This window comes from Triturus cristatus, chromosome 2_2, assembly GCF_964204655.1.
Source record: "Triturus cristatus chromosome 2_2, aTriCri1.1, whole genome shotgun sequence".
NCBI classification, from domain to species: Eukaryota; Metazoa; Chordata; class Amphibia; order Caudata; family Salamandridae; genus Triturus; species Triturus cristatus.
Window position 1 is genome coordinate 1,080,381,146 of NC_140582.1, and position 24,922 is coordinate 1,080,406,067.

Here is a 24,922-nt window from a genome sequence, read left to right on the forward strand (position 1 = left end):
TGGCAAAAGAGGGTGGAGTCTGTGGAATGCTGAAAGTTCAACATTGTTGCACTTACATTCCTGATGAAAGCAAAGATCTAAAAGTCTATATCAAAAATATTACTGATTTGCACGATGAAATAGTACCACTGGAAGCTGAAAGTATCTGGACTAAAATGGCTAATAAGATGATTGCTATTAAGAATTTCATAGCTAAAATAGGTAGTACCATTTTTGGAAAAATATTATTTTCACTAACGTGTGTAATTTTTTCAGTATTAATTCTAAGACTAGGATGCATGTGTTGTAGATATAGAAGAAATAAAAAGAAAATCAGACGAGAAAATATAAAAAGGAGAGAAAAGAAACCAGAAAGAGATCCACAAGAAATACAATTAGAAGAATGGAGGGAAAGCATGTATATAGAAGCAAAAAGAGAAGATGAAGAAGAAACAAGATTATAAAATTTGAGCAAGAAGATATTTTTTGAATTTCCGAAAAAGGGGAAAATTAATTTTTTGGGGGGTTTTGATTTTTGTGGTGATAAAATCACCAAAGGGGGGATTGCTGGAGCAGGTATAATACTTTTAATGAAACACCTGTTCCATTTTCATATGTCTTTATTAAAATGACTTAGTAATTAATTATAATAATTAATAGTTTGTGGAGTTTGAAACTAATCAACCTTATTAACAGAAGAATTACATGTGGGAATGCATTTGCATGGCTAAAATAATAAGTGAATTAAATTGGTACGCATATTAATGTCATAAACGTTGCTTATGTAATGTTATTGTGATTTGCGCTTAAAATAAACGTGCACTAATGGCTTTAGATGTTGCATATGGCTAGATAAATGCACACACATACGGGTATTAGTAGGGGAATAACACTGTATTAATTATATCCATGTATTAATTACGATTTTGTGTTTCTTTGCTTAAGTTGACCATTGTGGCCTGCCGCAAAATGGCCGCTGACAGAAGCCTAGCAGTATTTAGAAAGCTCCCGAGCTGAATAATGAAGCAAGGCGTTTGCACTGACAACGACCCTGTCCTCTGGCCGACCTGAGATGCCATGTCCATGACGACTTTCTGGGAAAGGAGCCAGATGCCCCTGAATGTGGAAAAAAACGAACTATTATCAAACTTTAAAGATGTTGAACCGAACCTGTACAGGACGATTTTGAAACAATTATCAGGGTCACATCCTATTGCAACAAACTTTGTTACTATGAACTGTGCTATACAAAAAAAATTGAAATTTCAAGACGTATGGGAACTTTTGCAGATGTTGCTGTAAATTCCGGACTTCCATTTTGAATCAACCAATTAGATGCACGAGAATAACAAACTGAAACATTGTACCTATAGAAATTGGTATAAATATTGGTAGACTAGAGAGGTTTTAGCGCCACTTCTTGAATCGATGATCAGAGGTCCCAACGCTGACAGAGAGGACGGTGACTCTACATGACGGCACAGAAAACTCTGACAGTTTCCCTGAGGACCAGTTCTGACTTAGAAAACGACATTTAGCCAGAATAGGTAAATATGACAAAGATGAAATTGAATTTACTAGGCTTTTAACATGCATTTGATTTAGATAAAAGAAGAATATTGTTTAATTAAATGTGTCAGGTGATTATTTCATAGAAACGTTTATTTGAATATGTTTAGAGTGTTAAGTTTTCATTGAACCTCATAGCAACTAGACAATTCGATCGACCTATTTGATGGAGGAACCGTTAGGGTGATTCTAGGGACAGTAGTTCTTTCATCAAAGTAATGCAGATTGGTTAGAAACTGATGGTTTTCCCTTCTACAAGGCACGGATAGAGTGGTAGAGTGAATGTTGGTGTTATGGGCCCCACCAGCGTATGATGTGTGTGTGTGCGTGTAACTGTGAAATCATTCCGTCCGTGGAAGTAAGGGGAATATGGAGAACCCGATGTGCACCATAAGCATAGAGGGGAGAAAGTCGTTATCAATGCCAATCAATACAACAGGAATTTCTCTGGACATATAGTAACCACAGACAACTTAGTTAGGTTTATTTTTTTATTACAAAGCTCAAAATAGCTGAACATTGAGACACATCAAGATGAGAGTGTAGAAATACATCGGAATCAGCATAAAGCCAAATCTGCTAATAAAGTTGAGGCGGTGTAGCATCAACAAAACAACTAATTCAAGAAACAGAATGCAGAGGATCAGAAAGCATGAGTCCTAGTTTCCCTGTATCGAGGGTTGATGAAAATAATGCATTAATCTACCCCTGCTCTAACGCTACAATGACATCCCTACTTAAGCATCTTTAGGGACAAAGGGTAAAAGGCGCAGTCTGTGGAGTCTTCCAAAGAAGTCTCTCCGCAATAATGGGTCATGTAGCGTAAAGCTATCAAGACAGAACTCTTTCTAAGATGCTCTCTCTCTGAAGGCAGAGAAAAATTGGGCACTTTCCCAACTCTCACATCACATTATTACAGGTACTTTTTCCAAGAGACCTAGCAGGTCATGCCATCTGCTCTGAACAGTGTCTCAAAGATAGTTTTCCATGGGACCACGATGTTCTTCTTCTCACCATTTCTGTCCTTGGTTCCCAAGCTCTCTCCTGTGAGAAGGACAACAGCTTTCTCTTATCGATTCAGACCAAACGATGTAACTTTTTCTCTCCTTGCATGACTAGTAATACAAAGATATTATTCTAGCTAACAACAGCGCTTCTTCCACCTTCACCACAAAAGGTGAGAAAGAACGAAATCCACAGCACACATGAAATTCAAACTGTTAATTCTAGAGCGAGAGCTTCCAGGGAAATTGTATTTCAGGCCTACAAATTCAGCTAACATAAGAAAAATGCAATATGAGCATAACGAAATCGCATAGCAAATAAGGCACACTCAATTACTACATTTTCTAAGTATGAAATGTCACATGTAGGGCCAGATGTACGACCCTTACAATTTGCGACTCACAAATTGTAGTTTACAACAGTGTCTCAGACACTGTTTGCAATTCCTGTTGGGGTCACACATTGCATGCCTCATTATTATTCATGATGCAGGTGCAATTTGCGACCCCATTGGGAATGGCTAGCACTCCCAGGGATGGTGGCCTGCTGGGGTCAGCAGACCACCATGTCTGTGCCTGCTTTTTAAATAAAGCATGTTTTTTTTAAAATGCATCCCGTTTTTGTATGCATTTAAAAAAGAAAAATGAAACGTTTCCGTTTCATTTTTTAAGAGTAGGCAGTGGTAGTTTTGCATCCATTCACAAAGGGGAAGGGGTCTTCCTGTTTGCGAGAGGCTTACCACCTACTTGAAGTAGGTGGTAAATTGCGAGTGTTTTGCGACCGCAATTGCGGTCGCAAAACAATTGTTCATTGAAGTGAGAGTTGCTATTAGGAAGGTGCGCCCTTGGCCTGCCCCTTTCTAATAGCGAGTTGCAAACCCTATTTTGAAAGTCGGTAATAGGTTACTGACTCGCAAAATAGAGTTTGTACATGGGGCAGACCAATTTTGCGGTTGAAAACGGGCCGATTTCCCGTTTGCGACCCACAAAAAATGTACATGTGGCCCATAATGAACACACGTAAAAAAAGAAATGAATGATTGTCAGCAGCACAACACGAGTTCTTCACATTAATGTTCTCTGCTAGTTACATTACATGTTACCATTCAATGGCCTGAACACATCATGTTATTACATTTCAAGATCCTAACACTTCACGTTAACACGACAAAGGATTATATGCGGGTGCACTCTACATGTGTGATTACAATGCACACCTACAATTAAAACGCGGCTTCAACTACTTCATCTTCAACCTTAGTGTGATTTTCAGCCTCCAAACCAACCGCATCCTTATAAACAGTGCCTTAAATGGGCAGGAATTGTACTTAGTACTTAGTACCTGCACTTTTTTAGCTCTGCTTCAATACACTTATTGGTAGAGTACCTACTGGCACTTCTCAGGAGCAAATACGTAATTTAAATAGAGAGTACCAGCACTTCTGTATTGCCATTTAAAGCACTGCCTGTAAATGAGTCACTCGCCCTGCAAATATAATACAACATCCACAATATTGTTTTTGGGGGGGGGGAGGGGGGCTCTGCCATCTACCACATACGCCTAACATACGGGTGGACACTATTTGTCAATAGACGGTCTCCTTAAAATTGTGGCTATATGACATACAGGAAATGTGAACATTCAGGAAGTGCTGCTGCGGTAAGTCGCTATTACTTGCATCAAAAGTCAGCTCGAGGCTCGGGTCAAACCGCAAAATTAATTTTAATATTTTACAATGTACAATGAACAAAGATCACCGTCACATGAAGGGACACATTTAATCCGCCCTTCTGAAGTATTGCCCCATACCGACAGGTGGATTTCCGCGAAGTTGTCGTGCCATGACCCGGAAGTGCGCACCGAAGGGCGGGAACAGGAAACGCGGAAGCTGTGCGCTTGTTTCTGGTCTTGTGATACATGCCGCCTTTCTTCCAGTCGTTCGGTCTCAGCCGTTCTTCCATCCTCGACAATGAACGGGGCGGTGCGCTGCAACATTTGCTTCAAGTACGCAACCAGTCGCACTATCAGCAACTTTGCTCTCACCAACTGCGGGCACGTACTGTGTGAGGCCTGCCTCCGGAAGGGTAAGCGGGGTAAAAAGGTTGTCTAGGACTAGGTGCCTGCGAGTTGTAAAATCGTGACTTCCATCAGCGATGATAATCTGGAAAGGTTATCGCAGCAGAGCTGGTCAACAGTATGCCGTATTACATTTACAATAGGAATGTTGAGGTTGGTGCTTTTCAGTTTGGTGTCAGCAGTGAGGCCACAGCTGGGACTGGTCCAAATCCCATATCATCAGGTTGACCACCCTTCAGTTGTTTCAGTGTATTCAAATGTGTTTGTTTTTCTTAGTCTGAAATGCGGTATACAAGTTTAACAACTTAAATATTTATTACTTATAAATATAAAACACTCCTTCAATCGGTGCAAATCATAATAAAATTCTAATTAACGATATATAAAAGAGAGCTACAAAACTTACAACGTTTATTAAATTCTGATGTACGAGGGGGACATTATAAAGTCCAAAGACGCTCTTGGTGTATTCTCGCTATAATTATGAGACTGAGATCATGGAAAGTTATGCACTCCAAGTTGCAATATTTACCAGTGGCGGCTCCTCCGCGTCCCCCGCTGCTTTCAAGAAGTGAGAGAACCAAAAACATAAAATAATAACTCAGTGTTGTGTCGCACTTTCATATGTAGCATTTTCTTATGGCTATTCAATTTCTGTATTATGTTCCTTTAATGGTTTGTGGGCAGTGCGAGGCATAGAACATACTGGTGTGTCTCCAGGGTTCCAACCCTGGTCATTCAGTTGGAGTTGGTGCCCGGAGCTGGAAGCCGTGCTGCCTGGCGCTTGCCTGTTTCTCTGCATTTCTGCTTTTGTTGGAATAAAGCCTTTGAACTGAACCTGCCTCCATCCATCACTACAATTGGTGACGATCACGGAAACGGAACCACGGATGTCACAATTTTTATCGTCTTCGGAGAATTATTTCCTCATAACATTGCACTTTCTGATCGCGATCGGCTAAAATACTTGTGCGGGAAACACTGGACATTTGTATGATTCCCAACAATTTCCGATTGGCCATCGCTAAATTCGAAGGCTTTAATGAGGTAAGATTACCTTGTTATTTCATTCGTGACTGTTGGGGGAACTGCCATCGGCTGCATCTTTCGAGCAGCGGCGGAATTCCAGGCTCGAGTGCTGTCTCATTATCCAGATAACGTCAAGTGGCATGCATAGTTGCAGCGTGCACGAGGTGATGTCATCACGCAAGGTCATGCTGCGTGACCTTGCGTAGCGGCCATTTTAAAACTACAATATTACGAAATTGAATAAACAAGAGGTTGTTGGAGCTCGTAGGAAGGTCGGAGCTCGTATTCAACTCTTGCAACGTGGGATCTTTATTATTGGCAGCACTTTTTCCGATTATTGAGCAGAAACAGGTGAGAGAGTTGGGACACGACTACTTCATATTCATTAATTTCATCCATTTTGAATTTTTTTTATGGTTGTTTGTACTTTTGGTGTACTGTGACTCTGCAGTTGGACATCCATCATTTAAAAAAATATATATATATTTATACTCCTTAACGTATCCACTTATGGAAGGAGGGGATCAAAGTGCAGGAGGAGCGAAGCAAGCCATGGCACAACAGAATTTTACTATCAGTTCTCCTCATCCATTTGGGCTTCTGGTTCTCAGCCTAGCATTGTGTGGTTGGAGTAGAAAAAGTATTTTGTGAACTACATTTGCGCTATTGATGAGGCAGGGAAAATGAAACCGGAACAACAGAAAAGAATACTTCTCCACTCTTTAGGCCCAGTAGGGTTAAAAACATACTCTGGTATGCCAAAAATTACAGCTACTGCGTTGGATGTTTTTGAACGTGCACTTAAAGACATGGCTAAATATCTTGCTCCTAAAGTATGCATAGGCGTAATAAGACATAAGTTCTTCCAGAGGAAACAAAATAAGGAAGAGCTGGTAGATGAGTGGCTTGATGACCTAAAAAAATTGGCAATAGACTGCAAGTTTGGGGACCTCCATGACTATTTGATACGGGACCAGTTGGTCATGCATAATAACAATTCACCTATACAGCACCGTTTATGGGTGAATGGAGATGCACCACTAGAGGATGTCTTGGCCATAATGAGGAAGTCTGAAATGTCAGGAAGATGCACCACCGTAATCAAAGAGTCAGAGAAAAAGTCAGTGAAAGCTTCTGGAGGTGTTTTTAAATTACAAAATCCGGCTAAAAGCCAAAACTCAACAAGCTTCTGTTCGTTGGTTGAGCCAACCCCAAAGGAACTTAGGGAGAGACAGGAAACCAGAGGAGAGAAGATGCTATCAATGTGACAGTAAAGAACATTTGGCTTTCAGCAAACAATGCTCTGCCTGAAAAAAGAAATGTGGTATATGTGGTCCTTTAGGTCATTTTAGCAAAATGTGCCGTAGGCTTAATAATGTGAAGTATGTATGGAAAGATGAGGAGGGTACTGTAGAGGACCTTCATGTAGAAGAGAATTGTATTAAGAATTTACAAGGAAATTTTCTTTTGAATGTTAGCGACGATTCATTGAAAGATAAACCTATATGTGAGTTATCCTTAGGTGGTGTTACTGTAAATATCTATGCCGACTCAGGATCACCATAAACTATTGTGAACTAAGAAGTTTGGAAAACAAAGTTTGTGGGCAAAATTGGGCATCACTTGAATGTTTCTGACGTGAACCCGGTAAGTTTTACTGGGGAGAAGATAGACATGCTGGGGTTCAGATGGCTCATTTTTGTTTTTAAAGGGAGGTTAGCCAGAGGTAAACTATGTTGCCAAAGTTGGACCCTCTGTTCTCGGCTGGTTTGATCAGAAAAATTTGCACATCATACTGGACCCTAATAGTGATGAGAAAGTACTTATAATGGATGAGACCAGTAAAGTAGGAGAGGTCTTAATGAACAAATTTCCAGGTGTCTTTAGAAAGGAATTAGGGATACTTAAGGGGTTCGAACACAGGATTGTACTTAAAAAGAATGCTGAACCAAAGGTGCCTCAGATAAGACCCATTCCCATGTTAATAAGTGATGAAGTTAACAAGGAACTACAGGGTTTATTGTCAAAGGGAGTTATTGAAGAGATGGATACTTTGGAATGGATTTCTCCAGTCGTGGTTGCACGAAAATCCAATGGAAAAATCAGTTAATGTATTGATTTGCTTCATCTCAATAATAACATTGTTATTGAGAGATTTCCCCTGCCAAGAATTAATGAGATGGTTTCTTCCCTAAGGGGGGCAACCTGGTTTTCCACCACAGACCTTTCCACAGCTTACCATCAGGTCATGCTTGAACCTGAATCAAGAAGGCTTACAGCTTTCATTACGCCTTTTGGGTGCTATCAATTTAGGCGTATGCTTTTTGGCCTTGCGTCGGCTGCTGCTGTATTTCAGCGATTGATGCACAGACTTTTTGGAGAAATGAAGGGCGTATGTTTTTTCCAAGATGATATCTTGATCGCTGCTGGTGGAAAAGAGGAACTTGACTCTATTTTGAACGAGGTGCTGGGGACGCTGCAGGTTGCAGTTTTGACTGTTGAACCCTCTAAATGTAAATTTGCATAAAGAAGTGTTTCATACCTAGGGCACATCATGAGTGAGGAGGGTGTGAAGCCAAAGCCTTCACTTTTAAACACTATTGTTGGATCACCCGCTCTTACCTCTAAGGAAGAAGTCCGATCTTTTCAGGGTATGGCGGAATATTGTGCTAAGTTTGTACCGAATTTCGCAGGCAAAGTTTACAATATACGTTCTCTTCTTAAAAAGAACGTGAAGTTTTGATTGATCAACAGAGTGTGAGAGAGAATTTTCATTGATTAAAGTTGATTTACAAAGTGTGAATGCTCGAAGTAGCTTTGACCCCAACTTAGAATGCTTGTTAACTACAGATGCTAGTGACAAAGGATTGGGGGCAGTCCTTTCACAAAAAGGGAGAGATGATAAGGAAAACATGATTGTATTTGCTGCCAGAGCTTTATCCCCTGCAGAGAGCAAGTACCCTATAATTGAAAGGGAAGCACTGCCTTGCGCCTGGGCTTTAGAACATTTCCGTGCCTTTGTCTGGGGCAAGCCTGTGGTTGTCCGCACTGACCATCGACCTTTGGTACGCATTCTGACCACTGAAGGTAGTGTGGGAGCTTCGGCCAGGTTAGCCAGGATATCCATGATAATGAAAGAGTATATTTACAAGATCATTTACGTACCAGGTAAAGACAATGTGGTTGCCGATTGTTTGTCTAGGCTACCTATTCCTTTGGAAGAATGTGTGGATGACCCCTGAGGAAACTTCATCATAGCTTTCATTCATAATTCTGGTACACTGACCAACATAAGGACAATGATTTAGAAATGGTTTCGGCTTACATTTGTAAAGGGTGGCCTAGAAAACACAACATTAGTGGTGATTTGAAAGCCTTCCGGGACGTTCGTATGGCGTTGTCTCTAGACAGAGACTTGTTAATGAGAGGAGACAGGATTATTCCTCCTAAGACTTTACGCAATAAGGTGTTACAATTGTCACGATGGCCACTTTGGGATCATTAGGACTAAATTAATTATTAAAGGTATCTTTTGGTGGCCTGGGGTCGATAAAGACGTTGAAAGGTTTGTGAAAGGGGGCTCAATTTGCTGCTCTGCAGATAAATCTTTAAAAGCATTGAGACCCCCAATGAGTGAGGGGTTAATTCCCAGTCTTCCTTGGGAGACCATTGCAGTTGACATTTTTGGACCTGTGGGAGATTTGAAAGAGTATGGCCTAGTTGAAATTGATCTTTTCACTAAATGTCCTATTGTTGAGGTTGTGGAAAGAGTAGACACGCACGTGGTCCTAGCATTTTTGGACAAAATATTTGTGTGGGAAGGGTTGCCTGTTTGCGTGTTGAGTGACAATGGTGTACAATTTATGTCAAACATGGCTAAGGACTATTTTGAGAGGTGTGGGGTGAAGCACAAAACGAAATCATTCTATAATCCCAGTGGCAACGGCACCGTGGAACGCTTTTATAGAGTTATTAAAGGCATGATTCAAGCGGCTATGAGCAAGAGGTTGGACTGGAAACTAGAGATACAGAAAGCAGTTTGGGCTTACAGAGTTACTACACAGACCACAACAGGGTTGTTCCCTTTCATCATGATGAGGGGGAGGACACCCAGATGTAAATTCAACCCTGGTTGACTTCTGAAAGGCAAAGTACAACAGTGGTCCCCTACTGATGTGAAAAGAGATCTGGAATCTGTACATATGAAAAGCAAAGAATATTACGATGCATGTCATGGCACAAAAGACGTTCCAGTTAGGGTGGGTGACTGAGTTCGCATAAAAAAAACGGTTTAAGTCCCGATAGGTGAAAGCAAATTTGATACACCACAACAAGTGGTGGAGGTTTTACGCAATTCCATTAGACGTAGAGATGGTAGGGTTTGGAACCTTAAGAATGTTGCTATTGATTTTAATCAACAATGTGTAGAGGGCACACAGGAGCCTATACGTTCTTCCAATTTTGAATGGGTGGAAGATTATTTTGATAATAATGCTCTCCAATCTCATTTGGGTTCTGATGGATACCGAGCTTCCGAAGTCACTCATGGCGGTCTCACAATGGACCCTAATCTATCCACCACGAATATCACCCTTGGTGTTTCTGCCTCTTCCTTGATGGGTGGGGAAGGGTCTTCGGGATCTGGTAATTCTAAGGAGGGTGAACCTACTCGAGAGTGTACAAACTCTGGTGCTGATATTGGTGACTACAGCAAGAGGAGGAGAGTCCTTCCTGGATGGCTGAAGGAATATGTGATGTAACTTAATACATTTTTTAAATGTTTCCTATTTTAGGCCTTTCCTTTTCCCTCCATCAGTCTTTTGTACCCGAATTCCCTTGGCGTATTTCATCCATTCCTTTCTGGTTTAGCTCTTACCTTTTTACTTGTTCCTAGGAGGGGGGGATGTGTTGTGTCACACTTTCATATGTAGCATTTTCTTATGGTTATTCATTTTCTGTATTGTATTATGTTCCTTTAATGGCTTGTGGGCAGTGCGAGGCATAGAACATACTGGTGTGTCTCCAGTGTTCCAACCCTGGGCATTCAGTTGAAGTGGGTGCCCGGGGCTGGAAGCCGTGCTGCCTGGCGCTTGCCTGTTTCTCTGCATTTCTGCTTTTGTTGGAATAAAGCCTTTGAACTAAACCTGCCTCCATCCATCACTACACTCAGTTATTATCATGTTATATTTTTGCTGCTTTGAGGGCCGGTGGGTGGGCGGGGCTGCTATGATCTCAGGGCAGGGGAGGAGTGTTTTGCGCACTCCTAAGTGCGCAATAACTGTTTGGTCTGCCCAAACCAGACATGCGTACTTTCCCCTTCTTCATGCAGGCTGAATTACAGCCTGCATGGAGAAAATGCCCAGCCCTCAAGCCCCTGGCTGACCGCCGTGTCTCGGGGCTCAGACCAATCACAACGCTGCTGTGATTGGCTTAGGGGAGGGAGTTTGGCTGCCTGCTTCCTGTTCCTAAAATCGGAAGCAGGAGCAGAGATGCGGGACCCGGCGGAAAGGTACGTTATTTCCTAATTTTGTAATTATTTGTTACCCTCAATCCTGCAATCGCCCCCTACCCCCAAGTGATACCGGCCGCCACTAGTATTTACATACTCGATTTTATTTTCTTCTCCCTACCTCATACCTTATACCTTGGGTCTTCAAACTGGAAGGAGGGCGGGCCCACGTGGGGGGGCCTCAGGTGATCTCAGGAGGGGCACCAGGCTCTGGCCCAAAAAAGCATTTTTCCGATAACAGTGCTTTGTTTTCAGCCAGGGGCGGAGGAAATGAGCGCACTAAGCCGCTCTGTAATGGGCCATCACTAACATCTTTTGTCATTTATATCCTGGCTGGGAGAAGGTGTCAAAAGAGAAGGGACTCCAAATAATCTTCAAATCCCCTTCACCTATTTCTAATAATCACCCTGTAGATACTTTTTCACATAAGTAAGGCCTGCCTGACCAGAATAGTATGTTTGGCAATCCATGTATGAGTGCATTTTAAAAACTGTAACAACAATTATTAAATATGTCTTGACGTATTTAAACATTGGCAGTTTAATAGAATAATTGTGAAAAATGTTGGGGGTGGGTCCCAACGATGTTTTTTTCCTCATGGTGAGGGGGGGGCGTTAAAAAGTTTGAATACTACTCCCTTATACTATTTCCAACTGCTGACTGAAATGACGGTGAGGTGCTGTTGTCCGAGCGGTAGTCCAAGAAGTTTTGGTACAATTGGCGTTCAGGTGACCTCAATAGAAAGGGACTGACTGGTTTGCGACAGCAGATACGGACCACATTAGTCACTGTGCTCGCATCCTATTCCTGTGCAATGCACAAGTTCCAGGCCTGCTGCGAGGACTCGCGCAACTGATTACCACTTCTCGGGGAACATAACAATTCGTGATGAGGTGGAGGACAGCTTGCGCCCGTCCCAATCTTTCCGCCCGGTGCTTCCCACGTGCTGCTAATTCCAGCACTCTCTTGGGCATCAGCCTGCCCATGAAGTAGGCTGTAACTGCATGCTCCGACTCCACCGAGCTGTTCCTTGTTCGTTGCTCTCATTGGAGCGTGTAATACCTGCTGCTCAGCCGGTGACTGGTGTGTGGAATGTTGGGGTGTGGTGATGCTGTAGAATGTTGGATGAGTGAAAGACAGTTGGAGAATGGGCTGAGCAGCAGGAAGGCTGCTCCTGGTGGGGATCTTCATGATAACATCATAATAAACCTACTAATGTATTTAAACATGAAAGTTGCACTCTTCATCTATGATAACATTTTGGCGACGATTTTACAAAGAAGAACCTGCGTGTGCGAACTGGATGAGAGAAGACATTATGGAAACGATCTACAAGAAATTAGAGCTTAAAGTAACTACAGAAGGAAGAACCTTCAATGACACTACACTACATGAGGACAAACTTTGAAATGAAACTAAGAGTACAAAGTGCATCATAAAGTTCTGCATCCCTGAGCCCCACCAGAGACTTCAACATCAGTCGGCCCCAACCAGGGCGTGCTTGAGTTACTTACACCAGCGTACAGTGGATTGGAGTCTGTCTGCGAGAAAGAAAGCAATACTAGCAGTGTAGTATCTCAATAGACAGAACGCAGCAGCACTTGGAGATGTCTGCTAACATCTCTATTGCCACTAAGAGTTTCAAAGCATTGGTACACTTGCAAGACACGTACAACGAAGAACTTCAAGGGGAACGAGTTTTATAGCCAGCTGTGAGGGTGCTGGTGATAACAGCTACGTATTTTGCGGGGTGATAATGCTGTTCCGCTAAGCGGGCTTACCCCGCGGGAACACACACTGTAAAAGAGTCAAGGAATGGGACAGTGACACCCCTTCAGGTGACGTTTTATTCACAATCTTCGGCTGTAATGTCAACTATTTCTGTGATCAACCGTTGTGCCAGACTCAGTTTAAGAAAAATATGAATAGGAAGGCACTCACCTCAACGTTTTTTTGCTCACGCTCATGGAACTTGGGAGCTAGCGTGAGTCCAGTCATTTGCTCGCGATCCAGGTTTCCTTGGTAGCTAGCGCGTTTCCAGTCATTGGGACATCGAGTAGTGGTGAGGAGATCTGGATCATGACGGTGTGCAGCACGTACATGACTGGAGCCACCTGGCACTCTCCTAGCGTACCTGCGCTGCCATTTTGTCAGCTGGTGTGGTCCCGGAAGTATGTTTCCCCGACAACTGCGTTTTCGCCTGAGTAGCGCTCTCCTAAAGCGTAAAGCTAACATCGGAAATGTGGAAAAGCTGGTATCGCAAAAGCTTTGGTGGTGTTGCCATGGAGTTTCAACGAGCGTTGCGCGTCCTTGTGGCCTTCAAGCTTTCCTGTGAGTGGTGGTGCTTCATTTCAGCGGCAAGTATGTGTGTCGGAACACATTGGAAAGTAACACAGTCAAAGCAGTAAGACTTTCATGCATGGCCTCATTTCCCATTTGACGGTTAACTTAAAGCATGGCGTTGTAGGAAGGACGACTCGCGTGCTAGGATAGGGAGGGAGCGCCCTCTGTAACTCTCATGTCAATTTCTATTCCAGCCACTGTGAATTCAACAGATTTCTATCCTTCAAGTGAATGGTTTTGGATAAAAGAAGAAATAGAAAACATCATGGACCTAGTGCTGCAGTTTTTTCTTATGCATATGTGGTATATGGAAATATTGGCTATTTTGTTCATGGTGTGGTCTTCCTTAATGAGGTTCTCTGTAGTGGGTGGTCGACTGTGATCTAGAGGTGATATTTGAGCGTTACTTGGTACTAGTGATTTGTCTATCTATCTATCTATCTATCTATCTATCTATCTATCTATCTATCTATCTATCTATCTATCTATCTATCTATCTATCTATCTATCTATCTATCTATCTATCTATCTATCTATCTATCTATCTATCTATCTATCTATCTATCTATCTATCTATCTATCTATCCTGGGTGTTAGTGTTTATTAAGGGCATGTTGGCTACCCCATTCAGTATTTCTGCCACAGTGTTGTTCTGGGGTGAGACATGTACACATTTGGGCCTAGTTTGTGAGGGATCTGAAATGAGAGTCCTATGATCCTGAGGTACACTGTGTTCTAGCCACATGACTGGTGGTTGAAGTTTTTTTTCCACCATTCCTACGGGGTAAGGGTGAAGGTCAGGGTTTTAGCCAAACTACTTGTGGTTGAAGTAGTTGTTCAACCGTAACTATGGGGTATGGGTGAAGTGCAGGGTTTAAGTCAAATGTCTTGTGGTTGATTTTTGTTGTTCCACCCTATCTACGGGGTAAGGGTGAGGGGCACATTTTATGCCATTCCATGGGTGATTGGAGTGTTGTTCCACCCTTACTGTGGGTAAGGGTGAAGGGTAGTGTGTATGTAAAGGTGTTACTCCATTCCTATGTTATCTTCATTCGCTATGAGCGGTTCCCTACTGCGCCTCTGGTGGTTGATTCCATGCGTGCTGTCTTCTATATCAGCCTGACCATCTGGCTTGTTGTGGCATTAGGGTCTGGTAGAGGATTTGTGGTGTGGTAGAGTGTATGTTGTTTATTGTTAGGAGAGAAGATGGGTGTATTCTTATTATATGCCTATCTTCAGTTTCTTTCTTTGCTGTGGTATCATGCATTGTCCTTTGTATGTAATATTTAATGACAATTTGCTTATTCAGTTATGCATCATGTGTGCATTGTTGTCCATATGTTTTCATTTTCTTTTAATTGCATCTCTGTTGCTGGAGCGTGAACATGCATGCAAGAGACTCCAATGTTATTTTCTCTTTTGTATGCACTTTCGTTTTTGCTATTTGATAGTCTTGCATGGAGTAGTTGCTATTGATGTTCTGGCTTGTGTAAGGAAGGGAAACGTGTGATACCTGCTGCTCAGCCAGTGTGACTGGTGTGTGGAATGTTGGGGTGTGGTGATGCTGTGGAATGTTGGATGAGTGAAAGGCAGTTGGAGAATGGGCGGAGCAGCAGGAAGGCTGCTCCTGGTGGGGCTGTTCATGATAACATCTTAATAAACCTAATGTATTTAAATGTGGAAGTTGTACTCCCCTTCATCTTTGATTACAACAGAGCGCCACACTGGAGAACGATACACGTGGCGACAACAGCTATCTGCCCCAACCTGCCGCCTGGAAGGAAAGTATGCCAGAGTAAGGCACCACAGCTAGCACGTCACATGTGGGAGAATGCCCAGCGAAATGAAAAAAATGCTCAGCGTGTTGGAAGATGGACCACTGCGGAAAGTTTTACCAATCCGCTCCGTCACCTTGAGGCTCATGAAAGAAAGCCATCAATGCCATGGGAACACCAACACCCCCACCAGAATACAAAGACATGGACAATGACGCCTCAGCCCGCATCGTGCATGCACTCCATGCTGTTGAGCCAGTGGTGAAGTGGGCAGCCGGAAGGGCCCGGCTTGCCCCAACTATGTTAATTTATTAGAATCGGTTCCTCTACTTTTAAATTTTAAATGTGCCTCCCACGACGGCAGAAATAGCCAAGGACTACAGTTAAGGCTCGGCGTTTGGGGACAGGCGGGGGGTGTCCAGAGAGGGAAAAGAAATGTCTTTTTCTTCTTGCCCAGAGAAGACAAGGAGTTGGACAGTGTCCACTGCTCCTGCTCTGCCCCCGGCAGCTCCCCCCCTCTTTCTTCCTCTAATTCCCTCTCTTTCTGTCTGTCTCGCTCCTCCTCACTTGCTGAATGAAAACCGTGACTTCAAACAGCTCTTACCCTCAACCTCTGCTCCTTTCCTTCATTCGTTCCCCTGTAAAATAGATCCAAAAAAGAAAGAAGCACTTTTGCTGGAAATGTCGTCTTTTTCTGACATTTTTCTATTCCAAAGTGTAGCCTCAGGACGGAGAGGGGAAAAAAGGTTCAAAATAAGAAAAATAATTAAAGGAAGACGGAGTGGTCGCAAAGTGGCCAGATTGGTTTTATTCACACCCAAACATGTTGGCACAACTTTACAGAGTTTGCTAGTGAAGCGCTACTTTCCTTTTCTTGTCTTTCTTTGAACAACATTGTTTTCCCTGGGTGGGGAAGTGCACCATTCTAGGAGGTACTGCAATACCTGTTTGACGTATGGAGTGTCAAACTTTTAATGTTATCTTTCACAGCTCTTTTCCTTATTTTAGTTTATAAAATGAGTCTTGCGGCTCTGTTTTCAGGGATGTGGTCTTTTTAAACCATACTGCTATTGCTTCACTTTTTAAAAACTATTCACAAAGCTCAATCGCCGCGCCAAATCCCTACCGCATCGCTGGCTCGACTCATTTCCTGGTACACACGCCACTGCTGAGCGCCAATCAGGGAAGTGGGGGGAGGAGGCAAGGCTGACTACGGCTACTAATGCCGGTAGCAGCGCGGGAGCGACCACTTGGGAAAGCTGACGCTGCCTATAACAATTGCCGCGCACGCTGCTCTTTGCTTTTAAAATTGAAACAATTGTACTGTTCACTCTTTGTGCTATCGCTTCACTTTTTTAAAACTATTCACAAAGTTCTAACGCTGCGCTAAATCCCTACTGCATCGCTGGCCCGACTCATTTCCTGGTACACACGCCACTGCTGAGCGCCAATCAGGGAAGTGGGGGGAGGAGCCAAGGCTGACTACGGCTACTAATGCCGGTAGCAGCGTGGGAGCGACCACTTGGGAAAGGTGACGCTGCCTGTAACAATTTCCGCGCACGCTGCTGTTTGCTTTTAAGATTGAAACAATTGTACTGTTCACTCTTTGTGCTATCGCTTCACTTTTTTAAAAGTATTCACAAAGCTCTATCGCCGCGCTAAATCCCTACCGCATCGCTGGCCCGACTAATTTCCTGGTACACACGCCACTGCTGAGCGCCAATCAGGGAAGTGGGGGGAGGAGCCAAGGCTGACTACGGCTACTAATGCTGGTAGCAGTGAGGGAGCGACCACTTGGGAAAGGTGACGCTGCCTGTAACAATTGCCGCGCACACTGCTGTTTGCTTTTAAAATTGAAACAATTGTACTGTTCACTCTTTGTGCTATCGCTTCACTCTTTTAAAACTATTCACAAAGCTCTATCGCCGTGCTAAATCCCTACCGCATCGCTGGCCTGACTCATTTCCTGGTACACACGCCACTGCTGAGCGCCAATCAGGGAAGTGGGGGGAGGAGCCAAGGCTGACTACGGCTACTAATGCCGGTAGCAGCGCGGGAGCGCAGCAGACGCGCGCTGCGGGCTCGCCAAAGGCGCGCTAAAGGCATGCCCGTCTGCGCCCGTCCGCGGCCGGCAGGGGCAAGGGGCATCCCATCATGCCCAAATCGCAACTTACTCATCTAACGATTTAAAAATGATCCACTCCAATGAGTTTGAGATTAACCACCTCACGCAGGCAAGATTGAGCAGGAATGGGATAAGGGAAATAAGATCATCCTTCCCTAAACTCAAGCTTCCCACAGACACTAGGAAATTCACCAAACCTCAGGCGACAAACAAAGAAAAGGCTCTCTCGATCATCTACTTAAACACCCGCTCCCTGTCCAAACATCAACTAGATATATACAACCTGATGAAATCAGAACAACCAGATATATTACTACTAACCGAGACCTGGCTAACACAAGACTCCGCCGCTGACATTCTAGCAGCACTACCTAACGAGTTTTATATCCTCCCATCCAACTGCCCACAGGGAAAAAATGGAGGGGGAGTAGCAGCTATAATACACCAAAATCTCAAATTCACGACACTCACCTCCCTAGACATACCTCAAATAGACAACCTAGTATTAAAATTAGAGTCTGCTCTAACCCCTTTGGTCTGTGTACTACTCTACAGACTGCCACAGAACATGCCCCAGTTCCCAAAATCGCTGAGTGAACAAATGACACACCTTGTAACAAACCATACCAAAGTACTGATGGCCGGGGATTTCAACTACTGGGCCAACGACCCAGCAGAGGGACCACACTCAGTGGAACTAACGGACCTACTCGCTGGGCTTAACCTAAGTCAGCATATTTCCACTGCCACACACATCAAAGGGCACACACTAGATCAGGTTTGGTCCAGCAACCTATCTTTAGCCAATCTAGAAGTCACCCCCTGCATTTGGTCTGACCACTACTTTATTAAATTATCCATGAATATCCCCACCCCGACTAAAACAACACCATACGATCTTGAAGCACGTAGGAGCTGGAATACTATTGACAAAGATCAATTTCTGGAGTCACTGACCAATAATATTCCCACTGGTCAATCCTCCATCGAGCTAAGCAAGAAAGCCCTCTCAAACTGGCTGTTGACAGCCAGTAATAAACATGCCCCCCTCAAAAAACCATCACGCACTCGTCGCCATGAAGCCTAGAGATGGTTTTCCCCTGAGTTAAAGAACCTAAAACTTGCTCTGCGACACGCAGAAAGGAAGTGGAGAAATAAATATTCACCTGATGACATAAGCATCTACCTAGATGCACGGGGAACCTACAAAAAGGCTATATTGGCTACCAAAGCCGAATATTTTTCGTCCAAAATCATCAACTCCACAAATCGCTCTAAAGACATCTTTTCAATCATTAATGAATTATCCAACCCAGACAGAGTAACACTAAAACCCACTCCCTCCCAATCCTTATGTGATTCCTTAAACAATTTCTTTATTGAAAAAATCAAAATCATTAAATCAGGTATCCCCAGTTGTCCGAGCCCTGCATGCCCCATAAAACCGCAGAACCCGCACAAGCTGGAACAACTTCCAATAATAAATCAGGAAACCTTCAATGACCTACTGGCAAAATTCAAGTCTGTATCTCCAAGGGACTGCTGTCCCCCCTGGATCCCAAGGGAAGCATTTACTGCTTGCACTAGCCCAGCCATGACTCTCCTAAATAAGTCACTACTTCAGGGTCAGGTACCAGAGACCTTTAAGGAAGCTATTATCATCCATCTCCTAAAAAAGTCAGGAGCCGACCCAAAAACCTTAACTAATTACCGACCGATCTCACTGCTCCCCTACCTGGCCAAACTGCTCGAAGCACATGTAGCCAAAAGTCTGTCTGCCTTTCTGGAGCAATCTGAATACCTGGATGCCCATCAAGCAGGCTTTCGCCCAGCTCACTCCACAGAATCAGTGATACTATCTGTGTTGGACACACTGAGAGAAAAGGCGGACAAAGGTCTCCCCCAAGCCCTGGTACTGTTGGCTCTCTCTGCTGCCTTTGACACGGTCGACCATAACATCTTGATCGACCATGTCAGAGATGCGGGCATTGAAGGAACAGCCCTTGAGTGGACTAGATCCTTCTTAACAAACCGATCACAGGCAGTACACCTTGGTGGTTTCTCAACCCCCATGATTAAAAATACCTGTGAAGTCCCCCAGGGATCCTCTCTATCTCCTCATTTATTTAACTTATATCTTCTTCCCTTGATCCATGCATTAAAAGAAAGGAATATTCAAACCTTCAACTACGCAGACAATTTCCAACTGATATTCCCTATAAAAAACTCTCCGGCCTCCATCCTCGAATGTCAATCAATCCGCAATGCTGTTCATCCGCGACTGGATGAACAGCAACCAACTGAAACTAAACCCGGATAAAACAGAACTGATCCTCACGGGAGGCTCACTGCACCCCTGGAGCCCCCAATTCTGGCCTAATGAACTGGGACAACCACTGATTCCTTCCAAGCATGCGAAAACTCTGGGAGTCGCAGTCAGTAACGATCTATCCATGAAAACCCAAATAGGATCGGTATCTTCTACATGCTTTTTCCATCTAAGAAAAATAAAGAAAATCAGCCGGTTCCTGACTCAGGAAGCAAAATTACAAGCAATCCTCGCCATGGTGATCTCGCACATTGATTATGCTAACTCCTTATACTTCGGTATCCCGGCCTATCTTACCTACCATCTCCAACTGATACAGAACCAGGCGGCTAGGCTGATCCTGCAGGAAAACAAACGCCAACACGTCTCCCCCCTTCTGAGGAGACTGCACTGGCTCCCTATATCACAAAGATGCGCCTTTAGGATGGGCTGCATCATTTTTAAATCTCTGAACGGCAAAAACCCCAAATTTATCAACTGCTTGATTAACAGATATATCCCAAACTGGAACCTGAGATCCACCCACATGCACCTCCTGGCAACACCCTTCTTTAAACAAACGATTTGGCGGCTCTAGGTTCGCCACATTGGGTGCTAGGTACTGGAACTCTCTGCCCCTAGAGATCAAATCTTGCACAGATCTCACGACCTTCCGCAAACTGCAAAAAACATGGCTCTTTAAACAGGCGTTCGAGTAACCACTTGATTCATCTCACTACCCATTACCTACCCAAGCAGCGCCAAGAAACCAATCCGGTGTACGTGTGCTATGTAAATCTGAAATAACATAACATAACATAACATACTATAACATATAAGCAATGGATATTGAAACAGATCCCAATGGGTCCCTTCTGGGCCCTGTAGCCATGTGCTTAACTTTTCAGTCAAAAAGACTCATTGATTTCTGAATGAGTGTTAAGGTGTTATGTTAAGGTAACCATGTTTTTCCTGTTTACATACACTTGCTTTACATAATCTTGCATTTCCTATGAGTGTTTGCTTTTTACAGGATGTTATTGCTTTTTTTTTTTCAGGCAGCATACTACTCTTGTGTAGTGTATAATTTGAATTGAGTCACATCCAGGTGTTTATAGCAGGGCACAATTGGGAGGCAGTGCGAGTTTCTCTCAGTGGGACAGTGTGGTGTTCATTGGGGAAGAGCATGTGGCACTATGGCCAGAGATGCCAAATTTGGAACTGGGGAACCAGGCTCAGCCTTCATAACCAGTCCACCAGACCACTCTCCTAAGCACATTCCCATGCTAGACCTGGGAAGGCACGCTAGACCTTAGGTGTCTTAGCACCATCAGGTGCACCCTAGTGTGGGTTAACCTAGAAGGCCTGTCCACCACAATCCATACTGAGGTTCATTTCCAGTCTTGCATGCAGGCCTACGAAGCAGCACACCCTAGAGCGACAGTGACTCTGTCATTGAGGTCACAGGACCCTCGAGGCCAACCCGCCTCATCCATTGGCAGCTCAATTGGCCTTGTTTCAGCAGTAGTAGTACAGCTCACCAGGGATCGGCAATGCAGGATTTGCACGCACACCAGACTAAGTTTGCAAATTTCACGGTCTCTCTTCTTCATGCATAAGCACTTATAACATGTACTGCCTGCTTTGGGGCCACTGGAATTATGCAGCAAAAAACAAGGCTGCAGACTAATGCCGTACGTTTTCTGATACTTTATTATTTTTACACATACTAACACTCTGCAAAGATTTTGCCTCATTAGTATGAATGAATGAATAAATATTGAACTTGTAGAGCGCAAACTTAGTCTAAAGGAGTCAAGGCGCTTTTGCTGACCTAAGGGTGCAGACAGAAAGACATGCTCAAACTGAAGTCTGTGCGAATAGCCAAGTCTTTTAAGGCTTTGTGGAAGAGAGTGAGGGACCCCTGGCTAGAGAGCTCTTCTGGGAGGGAGTTCCACAATTTGGCAGCCAGAGTGTAAAAAGCTCTACCTCCTCGGTACAATTAACATATTCTTATATGAGGACCGAAGCAGCCTGCTAGGAGCATATCGATGAACAATGGCCTTAATCCCCTCTGGGCCTGAGCCATAATAGGCATCATGATCAGGCACATTGTTTTGAAGAGGATCCTACGGTCCAAAGGTAGCCAGTGCAGCAGTTTAATGGAGGCTGTGACTGAATGAAATTTCGGTAGGTTCATCACCAGCCTGTCCGCAGCATTCTGCACCATCTGCAGACGTCGCACTAGGCCTTTATTAATGCCCAAATAAGGGCATTACAATAGTCCAATCTGGACGTTACCAAGGCAATAACAGCCTGCTTATGAGCATCAAAGGAGAGGAAATGGGAGATTTTTCTGAGGATCCTGATGATCCTGAAACATGTGGACACTGTCCTGCTAACCTGCAAGTTAAGGGAGAGTGAATTGTCCACAATGACCCCAAGGTTTTTTCCATGGGATACCGGGCAGGGACAGACACCGAGCGCGTCCGGCCACCAGTCACTAGACCAGATCTCATGTTTACTGCCAAAAATCAGGATCTCCGTCTCCTCACCATTCAATTTCAAAAAGTTTTCCACCATCCAAGAGGAGACTGCCTGCATACAGTTCCTGAAGTTGAGAGCGGAGTCCCTGATACTGTGAGAGATGGACACCATTATTTGGGTGTCGTCCGTATAGGACAACAACTCTTGTCCATAGGATCTCACAACTTTAGCAAGAGAGGCAACATAAATATTAATAAGTGTTGGTCTCAGGGAGGAGCCCTGAGGGACACCACACAACAGGGGTTTAGAGGCTGAGTCGAATTGGCCAAATTTCACCATCTGTGCACATTCACTAAGAAAGAAGGCAAGAAGCTCCAAGGCCGAGCCCCCGACCCCTATCTCTCGGAGGCGTTCCACCAGCCTCCGCGGGGACAGGGTATCAGTCCCAGTATAACATACAAATGCAGCAGTGAGAAATGTGACTAGTCAACCTTTGTAAAGGGGCCCGCCACTTCACAGCAACACAAGTCACATTTTTTAGTAACTTTTGATCCGTTTGAGCTTTAATCAATTTTTTTGTTAAAATTGTCAGATTATGCAGCAGATGATGTATTACATGGCAAGTATGGCAGAGCAATAATTATGTGGTAACATTTGCAAACTAGGATATTTTGCCATTCATGTTTGAACTGCTCTTGTGGAAAAAGGGAGAATTGCTGATGACAGAAACTGCATGACTCGGATACAAATGCTTACGTTTCAACTTTTAAGCGTATATATTTTTTTTAACTCACACTTCACTTCATCACACCACTGCACCACACCTGCTTCGCTGTAATCAGGCGTCGTAGCACAACCGGGCGGCATTCGGCCACCCGGTTGGGATCCCGATGATGAAGCATGACACCAACTAGGTTGGTGTGTGAGGGGTCTTTTAAAAGAATCTTTGGATTCCTTGGCACTGTAAATCAGCTACAGTGAGTCCAATCCCTACACAGGTCTGGGGACGTCCACATTGTTTACTTGATTCATACAGGGGATAGGGACGGTTCCCCCTCCTTTCCTCGCTCTCCTATTGTTTGATACTGGTCATAGAATGCTCAAAACCTCTCCCCGTGGCTCTCAACAATATCATAGAAGCCACCAAGGTGGACGAATCCTGCAACTTGCCATAGCTGCTGTCCAGTCTGGAAACCTAAAAGCACTGGTGAATAGGCTAGCGCAAAGGACATAGGCTTGTAGACAAGCTCTAACATCACTAAGTCATTTATGAGAAGAGCTGACAGTCACAGAAGAAGGGTGCCTGCTGAGAGAGCTGAGGCTGGTAGTCCCAAAACCCTTTACCCAGAGAGTAGTTGACCTAGCACACTGCTCCCACCACGGCATTATTAAGACAAAGAACCAGCTCTGCTTCAAAATCTGATTCCTTGGGCTTTACGATCTCTTGGAACAAGCGCCAGACACTGTGAATTCTGGCAAGTTGCAGGGGCTCCGAATTCCCCAGCCCCTATCATCAAAGAACACTTACCCGCAGTACCATGGCTCTGTGCTAGTGCATACTTTGGGTGCCTCCCAGATGGAAAATATATGCTGGTCGCATTGACGATTTTTCCAAGTACCCTGAAGTGATGGGATCGATGTCTGCAGGGAAAACCATACCAAAGCTGGAAAAAGTCATGGCCTGATCAAAGATTTTGAACAGACAATGGACGCTGTTTAATGGACAGGAGCTAGCAAATTACTTCCCAGTACAAGGAACCAAGCATCAAAAATCACTCTTCTTTTGCCTCCAGTCAACATGGAAGTTGAGAGGTTCATGCAGACCCTCACTAAGGTAATCCACAAGCTGACCCATAGTGCCTGGAGGGCGCCATTTATCCATTTCGGAGAGAGTACCACACTCACCATGAATGGGGTGGCACCCAGCATGTTATGCTGTGGCAGGAGGGTTGAGGTCATTATCCCCCCCCACAACCCTGTGTGGGCTACAAAACCCCTGCCATCCATCCAGGTATCACAATGCTGCCAAGAACAAATCGAAAAGTATCCCACAGGAGAAGAGCCAAGCCACTCCACCTGCAAGTGGGTAACCTGGTGTTGGTAAAGGACCTACTCCCCGGTGCCAAGTTCCAGCTCACGTTTGAACTACAGCTGTGGAGGTTCACTCACAAGTCACCATGGCGTCAGAGAGAAGGGGACCAGAGACAGTTACTTGGAATGTTTTATCTTTCAAGAAGTTTCACAGTTCACAAGGGAGGTGCCAGCCAGATGAGAATACCACCCCTGTTGGTGGCGCAAAGTAAGAATCCGAAGGCACAGGCGACAATAGAGAATTGGTGGGCAATGTTTCCGCTTTCTGAGTGGAGGATGCTAGAGATGGTCCGCATCAGGTCAGGCAGCCACAACTACCCCCCTAAATGAGGCAGATAAGTGGACCTCCAGAGTCCCTTTCTCATGCCAAGGGAATCGCAAACCAACCCCCCTAAAGACCCTCAGCAGGGTTACCTCGATATAACATCCGAACTAATTCTACCCCATCCCAGCAGTACAAGGACTTTATGATGGATTTGTGAGGGAGGCACTCCGAGCACTCGTGCAGATATTCCTTCTGTGGTTTTGTCTGTCTGTTGTGTTGATGTGCACTCATGTTTTATGTCCTGACGTTAATCATCCTCTATGTTTAGGGGGGATGCAATGTCTTACAAGGAGGAGTAGTC

General features: G+C 44.2%; 1 protein-coding gene across 1 annotated transcript in view; it reads left to right on the plus strand.

The window, feature by feature from the left end:
* Window positions 1–4,516: 4,516 nt before the first annotated feature.
* RNF212 (ring finger protein 212) overlaps window positions 4,517–24,922 on the plus strand; it is a 466,382-nt gene continuing 445,976 nt past the window's right edge. Inside the window, exon 1 of the mRNA XM_085643156.1 lies at window positions 4,517–4,637. Within this exon, the coding sequence (XP_085499282.1) occupies window positions 4,523–4,637 (115 nt within the window). The 5' untranslated portion in view covers window positions 4,517–4,522. The remainder of the gene's footprint in view (window positions 4,638–24,922) is intronic.